Raw genomic sequence first — 21,587 nt, forward strand, 5'->3', positions numbered from 1 at the left:
TGCCACACATCTTTGCCACGGCTGACGCGCTGCCTACAATGCAGGCACAGGGCTGCTCGGGGATCCTCCGTTGTCTGGAAGTGCTTCCAGAGTTCGGAGGAAAAGGGCATCCCACGCTTCCCAGGAGAAGCGCGTTCGGGACCACCCTGCGGCACCTCCTGTGAGGTGCTCTGGCCGGACACACCGTGTCCCCACTCTCGGCCGGGCAGGTGGGGATGGACGAGGCTGAAGGGGCAGAGATGTGGGCTCTTCCACCACAGTCTCTGCCTCTTCCTCCCGCGTCCTCTCCTCCTGCACAGCCGCGAGAGGCCTGCTGCTGGCCTCAGAGGAAACTGGGGTGGACCGCCCCAGGGGGGGTCCTCACGGGCAGTTCCTCCAACATCCTCCGGGTTCCTGGGGTGAGCGGGAGCGCAGGGAAAGTCATGTGCTCCGCGCCCATCCCAGGAGACACCACATGCTGCCCCTCCTCCAGCAGCTGGCTCGCAACCACTGGAGGAGGAGGAGCCTCAGCAGCAGGCCCCTGCCCAGTGCCAGCCCCTGCCTCACGCACCCGGGTTGGGGGTGGCCCTCCAGCAGCTGCCTCAGGAAAGAGAGTCTTGCGAACCCTCTTCCTGTCACCAGAAGCCAGGCTGGTGAACGGCAGCAGCGCAGGGGAGGGCCTCCTCCGCTCAGATGGAGGGGCTGCCGCAGCAGTCCCCCTCCCCCTCCCCTCCTCCCCTCTAGATTTCTCCCTAGCCTTTCCCCCGGGTCCCCTCTCTGCTTTCCTCTCTGACATACTTTCCCCTCCCAAATTCAACCCTAACTAATCAGAAAAGATTTAGAAAACAAAGGTCAACTTTGTTTTCAAGACCTAACTAACCTGCTATAAATCTGTGTTTCTAGTGGCTCTGTGACTTGGAGATGAACAATCAAGTGCCTTTTTAAGCAACCCTATTTATGTCAGGGAACCTGAGCCTGCCAATCAGCTGAATTCCTCTGGAATTGAGCTGGCCCTAAACCCCAATAACAGGTGACGAAGCCTTAAACACTCACACACTAGTATGCCCGGGCCGGCCTGGCACCACCACGTGTGCCAGAGATGGGCAGTGGAACCCTAGTTATGGGGGCACTAATGGGAAGCCTATTGACAGCTATTACAAATTTATATATATATATATATATATATATAGAATTCAAACCTAACACTCACTCACTAATGCTTTCCCTGCTGAGTCCCTATTTAGTTTTTTAAAAAAAACTAGGCTCGGTTTCCCTAATAATTATGTTGAGGGCAATTATCCACTGATCACCTACCAACTGGCCTACCTACCTAAGAGACACTATTTAGCGGGACCGATGTATCTGTGGTATGTCGGTGTGGGGTGTGGATGTGGTGTTTTGAAGATGAGCCTCCCCCCTCCCAAGCTAGCAAGAACCCACCCCCAAGGCCACCCAAATGTCAACCCGGACTCGCTCACACTAACACCAGTCCTGCAGTCCAGCGATGTTCAGGCGGTCTTGCAGCTGGTCCTCCTCTCCTCCACGATGCTGTCAAGAAAATTGGAAATGTTAGCAGAGTCAACACCACACGCCGCACACGCAACCCCAAAATTCAAGGCCCCGTTGCACAAGCCAAGTCAGCCCCCCCCCCCCTTAAAGGCTAGGGCCAACCAGCAGCAAAACAAAACACATCCACCCAGCAGAGCTTCTGGCCTGTGCAGGCCAGAAGCTGGCACACTCATTTTTTAGTCCTGTGAAACAGCAGTTCATGCCCACCCCACACTCAAACTTGAAAAATGAAACATGAAAGAAAGCTGGCACTGCGATCAATGCTGGCCCCCCTAACCCCCAAACAATATCCTCTTGCCCAACCAGAAAATGCCCCCCCCCCCGGCCCAAGCCATAAAGACAGAGCCAAAGCATATGCTCGCAGGTAGGCACAGCAGCAGACATAAGCTCAAAAACCAAATTTAACAACAACCCTACCAGTCCACCAGTGCAGATGTCCAGCAATGTTGATCCTCCACGCAGAGATCTGCAGGCCGATGTCCACCAAGTGCAGTCCAGTCCAGAAGAGGTCCACCAACGATAAACAACCTGAATGTGAAGCAAAACAGTGAGTGCCAGGCCAGCAAACGGGAAGGGTTACCAAAGCCGGAGCAGCAGGCCTGTGTGTGGGCCGAAGGCTGGCACAGTTGATCAGGACGGAGCCTGTTGGGAATCCTTGCAAGCAGGGGACCAGACACAGAAACGCAAGCCACACCATTCCAGATTGTGGAGCACAACTGTGAGTGCCAGGCCAGCAACCAAAAAGGGTTACCTTGGCCAAAGCAGCATACCTGTGTGTGGCCCACAGGCTGGCACAGTTGATCAGGACGGAGCCTGTTGGGAATCCTTGCTAGCAGGGGACCAGACACAGAACAGCAAGCCACACCATTCCAGATTGTGAAGCACAACTGTGAGAGCCAGCCAGAAGAAAGGCTTCTGGCCTGTGTAGGCCCGAAGCTGGCACACTCTGGTTTTAATCTTCAAACAGTGGATCAAGCTTAAAGAAGGCAAGCACAACAACCAATGCTGAACCCCCCCCCCCCACCATCAAACATTGTCTGCCCAACCTGTCCCCCAGGCCATACCTGTGTGTGGCCCACAGGCTGGCACAGTTGATCAGGACGGAGCCTGTTGGGAATCCTTGCTAGCAGGGGACCAGACACAGAAAGGCAAGCCACACCATTCCAGATTGTGAAGCACAACTGTGAGAGCCAGCCAGAAGAAAGGCTTCTGGCCTGTGTAGGCCCGAAGCTGGCACACTCTGGTTTTAATCTTCAAACAGTGGATCAAGCTTAAAGAAGGCAAGCACAACAACCAATGCAGAACCCCCCCCCCCACCATCAAACATTGTCTGCCCAACCTGTCCCCCAGGCCATACCTGTGTGTGGCCCACAGGCTGGCACAGTTGATCAGGACGGAGCCTGTTGGGAATCCTTGCTAGCAGGGGACCAGACACAGAAAGGCAAGCCACACCATTCCAGATTGTGAAGCACAACTGTGAGAGCCAGCCAGAAGAAAGGCTTCTGGCCTGTGTAGGCCCAAAGCTGGCACACTCTGGTTTTAATCTTAAAACAGTGGATCAAGCTTAAAGAAGGCAAGCACAACAACCAATGCTGAAACCCCCCCCCCCACCATCAAAGATTGTCTGCCCAACCTGTCCCCCAGGCCATACCTGTGTGTGGCCCACAGGCTGGCACAGTTGATCAGGACGGAGCCTGTTGGGAATCCTTGCTAGCAGGGGACCAGACACAGAAAGGCAAGCCACACCATTCCAGATTGTGAAGCACAACTGTGAGAGCCAGCCAGAAGAAAGGCTTCTGGCCTGTGTAGGCCCGAAGCTGGCACACTCTGGTTTTAATCTTCAAACAGTGGATCAAGCTTAAAGAAGGCAAGCACAACAACCAATGCTGAACCCCCCCCCCCCACCATCAAACATTGTCTGCCCAACCTGTCCCCCAGGCCATACCTGTGTGTGGCCCACAGGCTGGCACAGTTGATCAGGACGGAGCCTGTTGGGAATCCTTGCTAGCAGGGGACCAGACACAGAAAGGCAAGCCACACCATTCCAGATTGTGAAGCACAACTGTGAGAGCCAGCCAGAAGAAAGGCTTCTGGCCTGTGTAGGCCCGAAGCTGGCACACTCTGGTTTTAATCTTCAAACAGTGGATCAAGCTTAAAGAAGGCAAGCACAACAACCAATGCTGAACCCCCCCCCCCCCCCACCATCAAACATTGTCTGCCCAACCTGTCCCCCAGGCCATACCTGTGTGTGGCCCACAGGCTGGCACAGTTGATCAGGACGGAGCCTGTTGGGAATCCTTGCTAGCAGGGGACCAGACACAGAAAGGCAAGCCACACCATTCCAGATTGTGAAGCACAACTGTGAGAGCCAGCCAGAAGAAAGGCTTCTGGCCTGTGTAGGCCCAAAGCTGGCACACTCTGGTTTTAATCTTAAAACAGTGGATCAAGCTTAAAGAAGGCAAGCACAACAACCAATGCTGAACCCCCCCCCCCCACCATCAAAGATTGTCTGCCCAACCTGTCCCCCAGGCCATACCTGTGTGGCCCACAGGCTGGCACAGTTGATCAGGACGGAGCCTGTTGGGAATCCTTGCTAGCAGGGGACCAGACACAGAAAGGCAAGCCACACCATTCCAGATTGTGAAGCACAACTGTGAGAGCCAGCCAGAAGAAAGGCTTCTGGCCTGTGTAGGCCCGAAGCTGGCACACTCTGGTTTTAATCTTAAAACAGTGGATCAAGCTTAAAGAAGGCAAGCACAGCAACCAATGCTGAAACCCCCCCCCCACCATCAAAGATTGTCTGCCCAACCTGTCCCCCAGGCCATACCTGTGTGTGGCCCACAGGCTGGCACAGTTGATCAGGACGGAGCCTGTTGGGAATCCTTGCTAGCAGGGGACCAGACACAGAAAGGCAAGCCACACCATTCCAGATTGTGAAGCACAACTGTGAGAGCCAGCCAGAAGAAAGGCTTCTGGCCTGTGTAGGCCCGAAGCTGGCACACTCTGGTTTTAATCTTAAAACAGTGGATCAAGCTTAAAGAAGGCAAGCACAGCAACCAATGCTGAAACCCCCCCCCCCACCATCAAAGATTGTCTGCCCAACCTGTCCCCCAGGCCATACCTGTGTGTGGCCCACAGGCTGGCACAGTTGATCAGGACGGAGCCTGTTGGGAATCCTTGCTAGCAGGGGACCAGACACAGAAAGGCAAGCCACACCATTCCAGATTGTGAAGCACAACTGTGAGAGCCAGCCAGAAGAAAGGCTTCTGGCCTGTGTAGGCCCGAAGCTGGCACACTCTGGTTTTAATCTTCAAACAGTGGATCAAGCTTAAAGAAGGCAAGCACAACAACCAATGCTGAACCCCCCCCCCCACCATCAAAGATTGTCTGCCCAACCTGTCCCCCAGGCCATACCTGTGTGTGGCCCACAGGCTGGCACAGTTGATCAGGACGGAGCCTGTTGGGAATCCTTGCTAGCAGGGGACCAGACACAGAAAGGCAAGCCACACCATTCCAGATTGTGAGGCACAACTGTGAGAGCCAGCCAGAAGAAAGGCTTCTGGCCTGTGTAGGCCCAAAGCTGGCACACTCTGTTTTTAATCTTAAAACAGTGGATCAAGCTTAAAGAAGGCAAGCACAACAACCAATGCTGAAACCCCCCCCCCCCCACCATCAAACATTGTCTGCCCAACCTGTCCCCCAGGCCATACCTGTGTGTGGCCCACAGGCTGGCACAGTTGATCAGGACGGAGCCTGTTGGGAATCCTTGCAAGCAGGGGACCAGACACAGAAAGGCAAGCCACACCATTCCAGATTGTGAAGCACAACTGTGAGAGCCAGCCAGAAGAAAGGCTTCTGGCCTGTGTAGGCCCAAAGCTGGCACACTCTTGTTTTAATCTTCAAACAGTGGATCAAGCTTAAAGAAGGCAAGCACAACAACCAATGCTGAAACCCCCCCCCCCCACCATCAAACATTGTCTGCCCAACCTGTCCCCCAGGCCATACCTGTGTGTGGCCCACAGGCTGGCACAGTTGATCAGGACGGAGCCTGTTGGGAATCCTTGCAAGCAGGGGACCAGACACAGAAAAGCAAGCCACACCATTCCAGATTGTGGAGCACAACTGTGAGAGCCAGCCAGAAGAAAGGCTTCTGGCCTGTGTAGTCCCAAAGCTGGCACACTCTTGTTTTAATCTTCAAACAGTGGATCAAGCTTAAAGAAGGCAAGCACAACAACCAATGCTGAAACCCCCACCCCACCATCAAACATTGTCTGCCCAACCTGTCCCCCAGGCCATGCCAAGAATAAACTGCAACACCTTTTTGCAGAGGCAGGCCACAGCAGCACATTGCCCAGCATCAAAAAAATTTACAAAAATTTTAAAAAGGCCTACCAGGTGTCCTCTCAGGATGTCCAGCACAGTTGATCCTCCAGGCAGATGTCCTCCAGGCTCCAGGTGCAGTCTCTCTTCTTCTCCTCTCTCGGTCACAGCTCAGCAGCAGCAGCAACAGAAGTGTTCCAGACAGTCTTGCTCCAAATTTAAATCCCCTGCTGCAGCCTCAGCCAAAGATTTAAATCTATTGGCTGGCATGAGAATGCAGCAGTGGGATTGGTGACTCCTAAAGTCCCCAGTCCCCTGCCTTTCCCCACCCACACTCCAAGAGCCACCCTCCTCCTGCTCCCCCTCCCCTACCTGTTAGTTTTGGCGGGAATCTCTGCTGCTTTGCAAATGCAAAGTGCAATGCAATGCTTGCACCTTGCATTTGCAAGGCAAAGCAGGATTCCCTATCCTCCTTTGCAAGAGGGGTGGGGGGTGACAGAAGGAGTGAGTGATTCACTCCTTCTCCCCCCCTCCCCTCTTCTAAGAGCCTGCAGGAAGCCTTTGCTTCCAGCAGGATTTTGCTAGCCGCTTGCTAAGGCAAACGGCTAGCAAAATCAAAATGGCGATTCTCGAATGCCGAAAGAATGCCGAAAGAATCCCGAAACGTTTCGGGTTTTTCTTTCGGCAATCCCGAAACGTTTCGGCATTCCCCGAAACGTTTCGGGATTCTTGAAGAATGCCGAAACACTTTTGTTTCGGCATTCTTTCGGCATTCAGAATGCCGAAACGCACATCCCTATTCCTAAGCAATGTTACCCATGCTCCTCAAAATAAGAAAGAATAGAAAATGGGTGGGCAGAGAATTCTGATGGTAATGTACTTACTGGAGGGTAGGCCTTCAATATACAAAAGACGTGAAAGGGAAACCATGTGTAACAAAGGAGAGAAAGCCAATTTCCCTGTTCCCTCTAGAATCTCAGCTGCAAGGGCAATTTCGCACATGATCGCGTCAGCATTCTGACACTCACGGAAACCACCTTGAATCAGCCCCCAAATATCTCTCATCCTCCCCTTGAAAATTTCTGTACAAGCAAAAAAAAAATGTACCATTGGAGTCTCATAACTGGAAATGTTCATACTCTTTGTCAAGCAAAGAGCCAAGCTACAAGTGACTTTTTTCACATGGAGAACACTTGATGGTTCTCGCAAGATTTCCTGGGAAGTGACGTCCGAGTGTCCTTCCCCTCTCTGTTAGAATAGCTGCCTAAAGAGCCAGAGAAAGCCGGCAGCAGCAGCAGCTTTTGCAAATCATTCCTCCAGTCACAAGCCTGCTGGACAAGAGGGCTCTCAATGATATTTGGGGCAGGCAGCTGCTACTTTCTCCCTGCTCCTGGGAAGCTGCTCTGGAGAAAGCCGCCATGTCGGTGAAGCTCCAGCCGCAGCAACAGCAGAAGAATCTGCTGCTGCTCTAACATGCCCTCATTCCAGTTTTTCTCCAGGAGCTCAGGAGCAGGGGAAGGGCATGTTAGAGCAGCAGCAGATTCTTCCGCTGTTGCTGCGGCTGGAGCTTCACCGACATGGCGGCTTTCTCCAGAGCAGCTTCCCAGGAGCAGGGAGAAAGTAGCAGCTGCCCGCCCCCAAACGATCATTGAGAGCCCTCTTGTCCAGCAGGCTTGTGACTGGAGGAACGATTTGCAAAATCTGCTGCTGCTGCCGGCTTTCTCTGGCTCTTCAGGCAGCGATTCTAACAGAGAGGGGAAGGACACTCAGAGCCTCGCTACAAGTGACATCTTTCACGTGAACGGCACTTGATCATTTTCGCAAGTCTTTCTGGGTACTGAAGTCCCTCTCCCACACCCCTTTTCCTTCTGTTCCTTCCCCTCTCTGTTAGCACGGCTGCCTGAAGAGACGGAGAAAGCCTACGACAGCAGCTTTTGCAAATCATCTTGCTGGGGGGTGGGGGATGCTCTGGAGAAAGCTGATATGTCGGTGAAGTCCTCCCCTCTCAGAACTGTTAGGATCGCTGCCTTAAAAGTCAGAGAAAACCTGCATTTGCAAATCGTTTCTCCAGTCGCAAGCCTGCTCTCAATGATCTTTGGGGGTGGGCAGCTGCAACTTTGCTAATCGTCTTGCTCGGGGAGGGGGGGAAATACTCTAGAGAAAGCTTCCCCCCCCTCCCCGAGCAAGACGATTAGCAAAGTTGCAGCTGCCCACCCCCAAAGATCATTGAGAGCAGGCTTGCGACTGGAGAAACGATTTGCAAATGCAGGTTTTCTCTGACTTTTAAGGCAGCGATCCTAACAGTTCTGAGAGGGGAGGACTTCACCGACATGTCAGCTTTCTCCAGAGCATCCCCCACCCCCCAGCAAGACGATTTGCAAAAGCTGCTGTCGTAGGCTTTCTCCGTCTCTTCAGGCAGCCGTGCTAACAGAGAGGGGAAGGAACAGAAGGAAAAGGGGTGTGGGAGAGGGACTCCAGTACCCAGAAAGACTTGCGAAAATGATCAAGTGCCGTTCGCATGAAAGATGTCACTTGTAGCTTGGCTCATAGTGTGATGTACACAGAGAGCAGTGAGGTTTCTCAGCCAACATCACCCCCTCTCTCCTGTCTGCAGGGGCACTGCTGGAATGCTACACCTGTGTGGGAGAAGAGTGCAAAACACCAAAAATTCAGAACTGCACAGCTGAGCAAGATGCCTGCTATGTGGCAATAGCTGAAGTCATATTAGGTAAGTGAGAAGAACTTCCCCAAGGGGCATGTTCATCATTTGGACCCTTCAGCATGAATGAGGCATTGCAGAATTTTGATCTCACTTCATGTTAATTCAATTTACTGCTTCCAATGCAGAGTTTTTGCACTTTTAGTGCCTAACCATAGGATATGCAGTTCTTGGACCAAGTCCAACCCTGCCATAAGGACTGTCAGATGTGTTTGTGATTGCCCTACTTCCAGAGCTTGCCGGTGGCTGCACACTCACAGATCTGTAGTGCTGTTTGTCCCTTCCCTACGAACTTTTACGGGAGAGCTGTGCCAAGAGGGCAAGACGCACTAACAAAAACAACACCTGGGACTAATCAAACTCATCAGTAAACATTGTCACAAAAACCTTCTTATATTTCAAAGTGCTCGGGGCAATAAATACCATTAATGACTCAAATTACAAAATTATCAATTCATATACAAAAATACATGTCCATCAAATTCAGAGTTAAATTTACAGATGTTATACAAAGACCGTATCCTTCCATTGAGAAAAAGTCTCTTAAATGATGTAGTTAAACATTTGTTCTTCTCTTAAACACCTTTAACTCAAACACTGGAGAAGGATACAGTCTTTGTATCTATTGCGCTGAGCACTTTGAAATATAAGAAGATTTTTGTGACTTAATGTTTACTGATGAATTTGATTAGTCCCAGGTGTTGTTTTTGTTAGTGATTCTATAGACTCTTGGGAAAACCTCTCAGTTTAGTATACAAGATGGCAAGATGCAGCAAGGGCACAGAAGGGAGTACACCACCCCTCATTTCCCTGCCAGCCCTGCCAGCAATGGTTGTGCCGCTGCTCCTGAGAAGTCTGCAAGAGGCAAGCAGAGGCATAGCTAATGCACAGGTCATGCCCTGACCTCCCCCCCCCCTGCTGCCACAAAGGATCACTTTACGCAGATAATGGAGGCCTTTGGCCGAAATCCTCCATGGGCAGGGGGCCGCTGAGGAGGTGGCCACAGGCCTTTTGGGCTGATGGATGCTGTGGACACTCTGGGACCTCCCGCTGCTGCTGGCTAGCTTCTCCATGCCAGGGCAGCAGGGCCACCTGTTGTGACCAAAGAGACCCTCTGGAGATGTGAGCTGGGGGGGGGGGAGTTGGAAGATCATCCAGCCAGGGAAGCCCTTGGGCTACCTGGTCTGGTCTGATTGTTAACCTAGTATGGACTGGTGGAGAGCTGTCGTGTGCTTGTACAGCCTCATAGGCGCCCCTCAATTTCCCTGGATCAGTATTCCACATGGAAGGACTGATCCAAGGGAGCTGCCAGAACCATTTTTTTCTTTTTCTTCAGTATTCTCTGGGATAGCAGTCTCAGTCGAAATGGGGGACTGGCAGCCAGCCACCTGTCCAGTTTCCCACTTTCACTGGGGATGAGAAGGATTCACTGAGGACCCCCCTCCCACGGCTGCACCCCGGAAACAGGGATACACTCCCCTCCACTCATGTGCTTGTGGCACTAGGATTGCCCCCACCCAAGGACTGACATGCTCCAAGGCCAGCAACCCACCCCGTTAGCACAGGCCCCACTCTACTGTTTCCTTTTCCCCAAAAATTTTATTTTTGATTCTAAGATTTACAACACAATCCAAATCCTGCCTTTTAGTTGTCAATTTATCTTCTATTTCTGAAGTGCCTTTACATCAACTATATGACTTTCAATGAATGAACACACATCTCTCCTATCTTGGGATGCACATTCCTCCGACTCTCAACCACCTGCTAAAAGTCAGCTATTTTAGGAAATTCCAAGAGATAAAATTGGATCTACAAAATTGGGACAGACAATTGCTTTCTTGGTCAGACAGGTTCCATCTGATCAAATCTTTTGTTCTTTCTAAAATATTGTTTCTATTCTGAGCTATTCCCATTGCCATCCCCTCCAAAACACTGAAACAGTGGCAATTAATAATTTCCTGAAACAGTGAATTTATTAATAAAAACACTGAGACAGTGGCAATTAATAAATTCCTGTGGCATCATAAAAAAACGAGAAATGGCTTCAATATGCTATGTCAACGCAAAGCAAAGGGGGGATTAAATTATCCTGATATCTCCACTGACTATAAAACAATACGTCTTTCAAACATAGTACAAATGTTGTGAACAGGAGAACTAGCTGACTGGATAAAGATATATCCACTCTTCGCTCCCATGAGCATTCAAGAAGAGATATGGAACAGTCAGCACTGTGCTGCTTCTGACAGGCTTCCATGTGTGACCCCCCCCCTTGGGCCCCCCTCGGGCATCATTCCCACCCCCTGAAATCTTCGGGGATCTCTCTGACTTCTCAGACTCCAGCAGAGTGGCAGGAGACAGAAAACCCTAGCCCCATCCTCCGGAGTACACAGGCAACATTCTGGGAAAGGACAACACACCCCAGATCACAACTCCTCCCTCTTCTGCTAACATCTTGTCAAAGAGCAAAGGTGACACAACATCATTATGCTCGGAAGACCTGCCCCAACCACTTGTAAATAGAGCTGGGAGCAGGTACATTGTGTGAAAGGGCATCCTGCCACTCAAGTGGTTGCTGGGAATCAGACAGAAGTTGCAGTTGTCAACCGTTCCTCCTTACAGTTTGGCCCTGATCTCTTGCGCTCCCAGCTGTTGCAGCTAAAAGACTTCTTTACCTAGCAGCTTCCCACACTTCTAGTTTGGCGCTAGGGTTGCCACGCCCCTCAAGCTCCCAAAAGCGGATCGGGGCCTGGCTCTTACCTCTGTCCTGCTGAGCAAGTGATGTCATCACGCTGCACACGCCCCCCTCCCAGCATGCCCATGCTCCGCAGGGGCTCGTGTTGGGGGCTGCTGTGGAGCGCAGGAACACTCCAGCACTCCACAGTGGCCCAAAACGTACTCGTGGATCATGCTCATTTTGAGGTGCAGCAGAGCGCAGGAGCACTCCTGCGCTCCACAGCACCTCAAAATGGCCCCATTTTGGCCTGGATTGGGCCCATTTTGAGCCACTGCGGAGCACGGGAGCTCACCTGCATGCCGCAGCATCCCAAAACGGGCTCGATCTGTGCCAAAATGGGCCCGATCCAGAGCCGTTTTGGGAGTGCTTAGATCCGCAGGGCAGCATGCACAGATGGTGCGCCCCCCAATGGCCAGGTAAGTGGGGGCGAGGGTGGGGGATCCCCCACCCCCACCGGGGGTCTGGTACCCCTATTTGGCGCTTTGGAGAAGATCAGAGATGTTTTTGTCTATGCCACCCCAACATAGCAGAGTAAGTCGTACACATCCATTGCACAATATCTCTCCTGTGTGCCTTGACCTGAAGCACAGAGAATTTTGAAACCATAAAGAAGAGATAAAAAGAGGAACTAGTGGGGTTAGGGGTACCAAGGGTTGCCAGTTGCCTGCTTCTGGTGGGCAATCCCCTCCCGCTGATCCAGTCTATTGTGGGATAAAAAAGAGAGGGGCTCTCCTTCTTTTAAAGAGGCTAGATGGCCGTCTGATAGCAATGCTGAGGGAGGGCAGGAAAGGTCAGTGCTAAGTTCTTGTTGGCCCTTCTTACATGCCCAGGGTAATGCCGATCACCTCTTTGTATTTGGGAATCAATTTTCCCCAGGCCAGTTTGGCTAGGGATGTTGACAGTGTTTTGCCATCTTCTGGGCATGAAACGGGGGTCACTAGGGGTGTGAGGGGGAAGTATTTGTGAATTTCCTGCATTGTGCAAAGAGTTGGGTTAGATTATCCTGGAAGTCCCAATCCTATGATTCTATGCATGGACTCTCTAAAAATTCTACTGTTCTTCATGTGGCCTTATCACATGTGCGCTGAAGTTGAGGGTGATGGGAGAAATCCCCAACTCTACTTGAGGTTAGTCTGTGACTTCAGTCACCTTCAAAACCATGTTTTTATCACAAATGGTGTCCAGGCGTCACTGATGCCATTTCCTGAGGCTGTGCCCTCAGAAAGCTCTCCAGGGTGGCCAGCCATGGGGTGGTAGTACTTGATGTAACCATTGAATAAGATATTCCGGGGGCTGTGGCCGGGAGTTGAAACGAAGTTATGGAACTGTTCACCTAGGAATATATTTTCACAATTCAGAGATCAGTGCCCAATGCATCCAGCATCTTTATGCTTCCTTTTTTAAAAAGCAAAAACATTAAGCAACATAGTCCACATTCTCAAAATTCTGCCATAGAGAAGTAAATGAACAGAGGTGATTATATTGAAATGTTGCTGGTCTAAGAAACTAATATCCAAAGAACCTCATTAAAACTAACTTTTAAAAAGCACGCACGAAAGGAGACCCCGGTAACGTCACAATTCATTAACATGGACTGTGAAAACTCTCCTTCAAATGATGGTAATGCAATTGAAGGAGAGGGTTTGATGTGCTTGTTAAACTGTGGAATTGAAATGACCAGCATCAGTACCTGCTTTTGCCATCTTTGAGAAAGAATCGAAACGGCTTCTTGCATAGGAACCGGTCCATCCATCAGATGGCTTTTTGTTGATTGGACCCCTCCTCCTTGATGCTACACCGCGTAGACCCGCCAACAGATTACTCATGGACTTACATGCTCGAGTGTAAGAGCTCCACGATGTTATGAACAGTTTCAATGTATGTTTGTTGTACATGTTGTACCAGCTATCAATGATTTTTGAATAGGCTTAAGCACTTAGCACTTCATATGAGTTTTCACAGTCCATGTTAATGAATTGTGACATTGCCAGGGTCTCCTTTTGTGCATGCTTGTTAATACAGTAAATTACATAGTGAATATTGTTATAAATTGCCCTTTATTATTGCTGTTAATTGTACTATAAAATTGTGTTAACTCTTGGTTCTAGTTAGTTTTCATGAGGTTCTTTAGTTATTGACTTTGCTTGTGATACTCTCACCTACCAGTCTAAGAAACTAGACAGGATATCTGCGATTTCATTTCACAGGCAGCTCAATTGTGCCAAGGCAACACGTTATGGTCAAGCAATGTGATAAAGTCAGGACCTGCTGGGACAAACAATTAAGCCTTTCTACAGTAAAGGGTGGGAGTTATCGTGCGAATATCAAGTGCTGCTACACTGACCTGTGCAATAACATGAATGTCTCTCGTAAGTAGCTGGATTTTTCTTCAAAATCTTCTATATCTACGGAAAAGCTCTCCTTTACATAAAACAGTTTCCGTTCATTCTTACAGGGAAAATGAAAGCCTCCCCTTGGGGCCATTGTTTCTGCTGGACAGGAAAATCTTTTTGCTCTTGACACTGTTTGAGACAGTCTCCACTTACAACCTATAGTCCTGAAACAAAAATGTCGATTTTATTTCTGAAATGACATGCTATTTATAACACTTAAGGGGAGCAAGTGGGACTCTTTCTTCCTCCAATTAATCTCATACCAACCCTGTATAGAAATTTAGGCAGAGAGAGAGAGAGAGAGAGAGAGAGAGAGAGTTAGGCGAGAAGCGGCCCTCGTCCTTTTCGAGCCTGTGGGGACTTTTGGGACTCTGACACAGGGTGGTGGGAGCTGGCACAGAATGTCTTCAGCAAGAGGCAGAGGAAGCGCAAGATCAGGAGAGAAGAGGGATAATGTAAGAAAAATAGGGACCTGAAAGCAGTGAACATAAAAACAGGCGAATATTTGTACATTAAAACTGCGTTTTAAAATAACATATAAAATAGTTCAAGAAAAGCATATAAACATATAAACAATCAGATCATCTGTGCCAAATTTGAAGGCCTGGAGGGCAAGAGCCCCCTTTGGCACCACCCATTTTCGATAAACACTGAGCAGGTGCCATGGTGCCCACGGGAACCTTGGTGGGGACCTCTTCACTAGATCCTCCATGACTATGGTCGCTTCCACACGTCCTTACTGAGACGGCCTGCTAATGGAACTTTGGTGGGTTATCTCACTCATTACATACGTGATCGTTTCTCAGGCGCAAGCAGGTCATCATGATCCTGGGTTCTGAGCGTTTTTTGTGAAACTTGTTTTGTTCGTTTTCATTTTTGATGCAGCTTTTTTGCATGATTATCTAACGTATCAATGCATCTGGGGGCTTTTTTGCACTCTTGAAGTGCCCTCCCACAAATCTCCAACACCTCCTCTTGCCATTAGCCCTTTCACACAAGTGTCTGGCTCACATGCGCGATCCTATAAGCCCCCCCCCTTTTTTTTTTACTTTTTAAAACGGTCCTTGCGCTATTACGATGCAGTGCTTGCTACACTGGATCACTCAGCAACCAGACTCACTTTAGGGATAAACCGCCTCTCCCTGTATGTTCCCCAGAGACCGCTTCGATCAGTGGATAAATGTTTACTGGTGGTCCCCAGCCCTAAGGAAGCCCGCTGTGCTTCAACCAGGGCCAGGACCTTTTCAGTCCTGGCCCCAGCCTGGTGGAACACTCTGTCAATGGAGACCTGGGCCCGGTGGGACATATTATCGTTCCGCTGGGCCTGTAAGACAGAGCTGTTCCGCCAGGTGGTCGGTGGTTGAAGGGGGCGGTGCCATGTTGACCTCCCACCTTTGGGGTGGGGGGTTCTCCTCACCATTGCCCCTGGTTAATTTATTTCATGATTGTTTATTGTACGTTGATTTTAGAATTGTTGTTTTCTTGTTTTTATCGATTTTAACTGTTCACTGCCCAGAGCCTCTGAGGATGGGTGGTTTCTAAATTGAAATATAAATAAATAAATAACAATGGGAACAGAATGCCTTTTCTGATTTTATTTCAAACTAGCATGAAAGCCAGTTGTTCTGGAAAATATAACAGCTCCTAGCAGCACTTCACCCCACCCCATCCTCTGCTTGGCCGGTGTGCGGCCCTCCCAAGGCCCCAGGAAGTGGTGGGGAGCACCCCGCCCCGCCACTGTGGGATGTTGGGAGGGTTTCAACGCTGCACTGAGCCTTGCTGCAGCCCACGCTGATCTCTTCCAGGCCTCTGGAGGCCCTAAGGAAGCAGAAGAGAGGCAAACCGCTTTGCCCCTCACTCGCTTCTTATCCCTGCATACTGCGCCTCCGTGGGGATAAGGAGTGAGTGCTAGGGAAAATGGTTTGCCTTTTATATAGTGGGATATGAAATCATGGGATTGCGCTACTCTACTGTTCACATATTTATTAAACACTTTTGCATTTAAAACTTTGGGAGATCAACGGTTAGAGAACGGAGTACTACGCATGCCCAGTTTCCACAGAAACTTAAAGACAAGACAATGACATAGCGAAATCCTGCATGCGTTAAAAAAAAAAAAGGAAAGTTGGGCAGGACTGCACCAACGTCATTTGTGATGAGGTGCAGAAAGACTGCGCCTTTTGTTTTGGGACCTTTTTTCCTTCCGCTACAAACACACACAAGAAACGCATGAGGATGCTGCATATGGAAGGTGAGTTTTGAAAGTGGGTTGGGAAGACTCGATTTCAGGACAAAGAAAGTCTGAAAAAAAGGAACATGTGGAAGCAACCTATGTGGGATTTTAAACCTGGATCCCCCAGTTCCTACCCCAACAATATGACTTCCGCAGTACGTTAAAATTGTCAGCACTGTCCTGCTTCTGTCTAAACCTCTATTGGGTTTATTCTTTTTAATGTTTCTGTTCAATTTGATTCATAAATAAAATTTTATAAAAACAGAAGAAAATGTGAGATGGAAATGTGCACTGACTGGGTTGATTTGTGTAGTGCCAGAGACTGTGGAATCTCCCCCCAATGGGATACATTGCCCCTCCTGCTTTGCCTTCGATTCCACCGTGTGCACAGAAGTGGAGAACCTCACCTGCACCGGTAATGAGACGAAATGTGTTCAGGGAGCTATAAAGATCTCTACAGGTGAGCAGTGTTGCTTTGTATGTTCCCAGAGTTGATCGGTGCATGTTTGTGTTTTTGTCTGAGAGACAGAATGGTTTGTATGTGCCATACCTTTTGCGTATGACAATATAAGTCAATTGGGTTGTGCTCCTCCTGCAGGGCTACTCCAGGCTGTGCATGTCCAGGGAACGAGTAAAGAAAAGGGAAGCAAACTTTTCATGAACCGATGCACCTGCCTTAGACTGAATCAGACCAGTGGTTGATCAAGGCCAGGGTCCTCGACTCTGACCTGCAGCACCTCTCAAGCATCAGTCAAAGCCATTAAAATCACTCATAACCATGAACTTGAAGGAAAGTCGATCAATACATTCTGACTCGGTCTAGCAGAATATACTTGGAACCAGGGCTTTCTTTCTGGGAAAAGAGGTGGGGGAACTCAGCGGGTTGCCCTCAGAGAAAATGGTCACATGGCTGGTGGCCCCGACCCCGGATCTCCAGACAGAGGGGAGTTGAGATTGTGCGGAGGGCAATCTCAACTCCCCTCTGTGTGGAGATCAGGGGGCGGGGCCACCAGCCATGTGACCATTTTCAAGAGGTTCCGGAACTCTGTTGCACAGAGTTCCAGCTGAAAAAAAGCCCTGCTCGGGACAATCTTGGACCTTCTGCCTGCAAAGAAAGCTCTCTGTCTCTGACCCGTGACCTCACCTTCGATTAAACGGAAGACTAAATTCTCTGTTAGCAAAACGGAACTTCTTTGCCACTGTGTCCCATTAACCACCCAGAACACTCTTTCTTAGGGGGAGGTGGGATTGCCAGTCTCCAGGTGGGGCCTGGAGAGCTGGAATTCTGACTGATCTCCAGACTTCAGAGATTAGTTGCTTTGGAGGATGGATTCTATGGCTTTATACCTGTTGAGGTGCCACCTTTTCCAAAACCCTGACTTCTTCAGGCTCCACCCCCAAATTTCCAAAATTTACCTACCCAGAGTTGGTAACCCCGAGGAATAACATGAAGTGGAGCTGCTTCAGGAACGAGGAATCAGCAGAAATTACCAGGATAAACTGTATCAAATTTTTTTTAAAAAAATCATTGATATAAATTTCTTATCTGTTCACGTTTGTGCAAGCTGATCATTTCACGGCATGAACAGAAAAGCATCCCGACTGAGTGCCATCTCCACATTCAGGGGTCTGTACCTAGAGTTGCCACCTTCCTGGAGATTTGGGGGTGGAGCCAAGGGTATTATTATCCCCATGCATCTCACAGGATGATTATTATGGGGAGAAAAATACTTTATAGACTGCTCTGACTGGGTGACAAGTTGTCCTGAAGGCCGGTATATTAATCAAATCTTGTTTGTTGTTGCTGTTTGTTGGAGTTATTACATTGGCTTTGGGGAGGGAAGGAACCTCAGTAGGTATAATGCCATACAGTCTCCCCCTCCACCCACAGCCCTTTTCTCCAGGGGAACTAATCTGTGTGGATATCAGTCGTAATTCTGGGAGATCTCCAGCCACAACTTGGAGGTTGGCATCCCATCTGTACATATGGAGGTCTCCTTGGCATGGCAACTGCTCAATTGGCAGCTGCTTCTGCCTCTCCTGCCACTTGCTTCCTCTGGGAGGGAAGGAGAGATTTGGCAAATGTTTAAGGAGGACCAAGACCAAGACTAAGAACACTTAAGGAGGAACACAGGGAAGGGAATATCTTGAGAATTGCAGTCCTGCCTTGCCCACTGACTTGCTCTCTCCCACTGGACCATAAGAATAGATTGGTTCTGTCCGTCAATCCAAAGAGTATTGAGCAACATCAAAGCCCTCTCACATGTGTGTGTGTGGGGGGGGGCGGTCTTGAGAGAGGTGGTTCTGCCAGGCGAGAGGCCTCTGCTCAGCGCCTGCTGCTTCTGGACTCTTGATCTGCTCTTACAAAAGTTGTACGGAGAAGGAACTTTTTTTAGTAAAAACTCTGCATGAGTTTCCATCTGTTCTTCCTTCTGATATTCATGCCTGGTTTCTTGGCTGCAGCTCTTAAGGGTCAGATTCCAAATGCCCGTGGACAGGCTGTGGTAGACCTGGGACTGGTTCCCTGCCTGATTTTTGGAAATGAACCATTTCTCAAGTTTCGACTGACCCCCTGCCTTCCCCTTGGCAGCATTACCTCTCTTGGGGCCTTAGCCTTGATAAAACTCATACAAAGGATAGAAAAGGTAGGGAATTCACTAGCGGCCTGGATGTATACAACTGAACCAGGCAGGAGCATGAACATCACCCCCATTCTGCAGTCACTCCATTGGTTACCTATCAGTTACTGTGCTCAGTTCAAGGTATTTTTTATCACATACAAAGCTCTTTATGGCCTTTGTCCAGTATACCTATGGGACTGCCTCCCTCCCTTGGCAACTTCACTCATCTGAACAGGGTTTCCTGCAGGTACCACCCTGCACATGGGCAAAACCAACAGCAGCCCGTACACGTGCTTTCTCTGTGGTGGCCCCTGCCCTGTGGAATGGCCTGCCTGAGGAGATCAAGAAAGGCCCCAGTCTCCTAGCTTTCCGCAAAAGATGCAAAACCAAATTATTCAAAAACACATTTGTATTGTAAGGAGGGCTCTCAGATTCTTCATTAATGAGTTAAGGACCATAGACTATGTAGCCTTATATAATATCTGTTGCTTTAAATATGTGCTCCTTTGAGCTACCTGTGCTTCATTTTGTCTAATGTTAGCCTTGTTCTGTTTCAGCATTTCTTCAAGTCTGCATTTGAGTCTTACTAATGCTGTGTCTTTATAAACTTGTATTTATTTACCCTATGGCATTGTTTATGGAAATGTCCTTGAAATTGACTGTACTGATCTCACACTTTGTAATCTGCCTTGAGTCTCAGTGAGATAGGCAAGGTACAAGCAAGCAAGCAAGCACACACGCACGCACGCAAACAAACAAACCATTAAGCATGAGAAACATCTCTATCTGGAGGAAATTTTTTTACTTTGGGGCCTGCTAGAAACATAATTCCTACTCTGTTCAATCAAAAAGAGTCCAGTAGCACCTTTAAGACTAACCAACTTTATTGTAGCACACGCTTTTCGAGAATCTCAGTTCTCTTCATCAGATGAAGCTTATGCTACAGTAAAGTTGGTTAGTCTTAAAGGTGTTACTGGACTCTTTTTGATTTTGCAACTACAAACTAACATGGCTAACTCCTCTGGATCTACTTTGTTCAATGCTACCTTCAAGACTCTCAGAAAAAGAGACTGATATTAATGATTTTTTTCTGTCACAGATCCTGCAGAAGAGGGAGTGCCTATAATATTCCAAGGCTGTGCAACACCCACCGCATGTCAATTTCCAGTTCCATTGCCAGGTATCTCCTCTGAACATATGCACTTGACCGGTGAGCAACTGCAGTGCATCAAAGGCTACGAAGACTTGACCGTGTAGATGGGAGAGTCCAAATCACTCCCTTCTTCAGCATCCACCTTTCTTTGACAAGGAGGAGGAAGTTGGGAACCAAGTGATTCGCTCACGGAAGGGGCTGCCTTGTCTGTAGCTGGAGGAGGTGCGGGACAGAAGTGGGGAGGGAGAGAAGACCTTGGGGTTTAGAGGCTGAAGCCCATGGGCAGGATAAATTTCCACTGAATCGCAATCAAAATGATCCCAATAAATTGGCATGCCAAATACAGCGTGTTCCATGTGTGTGTTTCTTAGATGATTCACGTGCCAGGGGACAGAAGGGGGGGATGCAGATAGAAGAAATGGGAATCTGAGTATTATTGTACACCCAGTCCGGCTTCATGCAAATGGGAATCAGTGACCATGGCAACGAATTGAGCCACTCTCTGTGATGCTGCAGCAGAAGATCCCACACCAGCTCAAAGTAGACTTCCAAGAGATTATTGCGGGGACCACAGAGACAGAATAAAATGGGATTCCGGGGGGGGGGGATCAAGGACCACAGAATGCTTGGCAGTATTTCTATTTGGAGTACATTTCTATCCTGCTATTATTCTATGGACTGCACAGCCATATGCATCACAGTCCACTCCTCCATTTAATCCTCACAACAACAACCCTGTGAGGCAGGACAGGAGAGAATGACTGGCACAAGATCCCCCAGCCCTCTGTAAAGCCCTCAGAGAAGAAGACTCCCAGGATGAGGAATGGCCTTTAAAAACTTTATTAAGAAGAGCCATTCAGAGTGCAGTTCTAAGCAAAGTTTCACACACCTGATCCCATTGACTCTGCATTGCACTGTAAACCTACTTTAGAAAAGCTGCTCGAAGGCTTTTATGGTTGGATTTTACAGTACACCAAAGTGGCGGGGGGCAGAAGGGAGGGGGTAATGCTAGACATGCATTGTTGACTTGACCCTAGAGAAGATTATATGATGTACCACACAATCTGCTTGAGTCTGCTTATGGTGCAGCTTCCAGTCTGGAGAAACAGTGGCTGGGATGGAGTCTGCAAAACATGGGCCGTTTCCACATGGCTTACCTTTTGCCGGAACACAGCGTCTTCCTGCGCGAAATCACGCCATCTTAAATACATCTTAAATACATAGATTAAAATACACACACACACATACATATCTATATGGAAACACAGCGGCACATGAAAGATATATCTTTCAAGTATAGTACCAATATTACAAATAGGACACCTATCTGACTGGATAAAGACTGTATATTTACTCTTGGTTCCCATGAGCATTCAATAAGTGATATGGAACAGTCAGCACTCTGCTGCTTCTTACAGGCTTCCATGTGTGGCCCCCCCTTGGCCCCCCTCGGGCATCATTCCCACCCCCTGAAATCTTCAGGGATCTCTCTGACTTCTCAGACACCAGCAGAGTGGCAGGGGACAGAAAGCCCTAGCCCCCCCCCCTCCTGAGTACAAGGGCAACATTCTGGGAAAGGACAACACACCCCAGATCACAACTCCTCCCTCTTCTGCTAACAACTTGTCACTCAAGAGTTTGCTGGGAATCAGACAGAAATTGCTGTTCTCAGATAATAGTTTGGCCCTAGTATCTTGTACTCCCAGTTGTTGCAGTGAAAAGACTTCTTTACCAAACAGCTTCCCACACTTCTAGTTTGCCCCTTTGGAGAAGATCAGAGATGTTTTTGTCTATGCCACCCCAACATAGCAGAGTAAGTCGTACAAACTGACTGCACATTCTCTCTCCTGTGCGCCTTGACCT

The 21,587-nt window shown here is 49.0% G+C and overlaps 1 protein-coding gene across 1 annotated transcript in view; it reads left to right on the forward strand.

The window, feature by feature from the left end:
- The window catches only part of LOC129343669 (phospholipase A2 inhibitor NAI-like), a 28,047-nt gene extending 7,991 nt beyond the window's left edge, over nucleotides 1-20,056 (forward strand). Inside the window, exons 2-5 of the mRNA XM_055000021.1 lie at nucleotides 8,483-8,596; nucleotides 13,532-13,693; nucleotides 16,264-16,410; nucleotides 19,671-20,056. Of these exons, the coding sequence (XP_054855996.1) occupies nucleotides 8,483-8,596; nucleotides 13,532-13,693; nucleotides 16,264-16,410; nucleotides 19,671-19,828 (581 nt within the window). The 3' untranslated portion in view covers nucleotides 19,829-20,056. The remainder of the gene's footprint in view (nucleotides 1-8,482; nucleotides 8,597-13,531; nucleotides 13,694-16,263; nucleotides 16,411-19,670) is intronic.
- The last annotated feature ends 1,531 nt before the right edge of the window (nucleotides 20,057-21,587 follow it).

The sequence above is a fragment of the Eublepharis macularius genome, chromosome 15 (genome assembly GCF_028583425.1).
Source record: "Eublepharis macularius isolate TG4126 chromosome 15, MPM_Emac_v1.0, whole genome shotgun sequence".
NCBI lineage: Eukaryota > Metazoa > Chordata > Lepidosauria > Squamata > Eublepharidae > Eublepharis > Eublepharis macularius.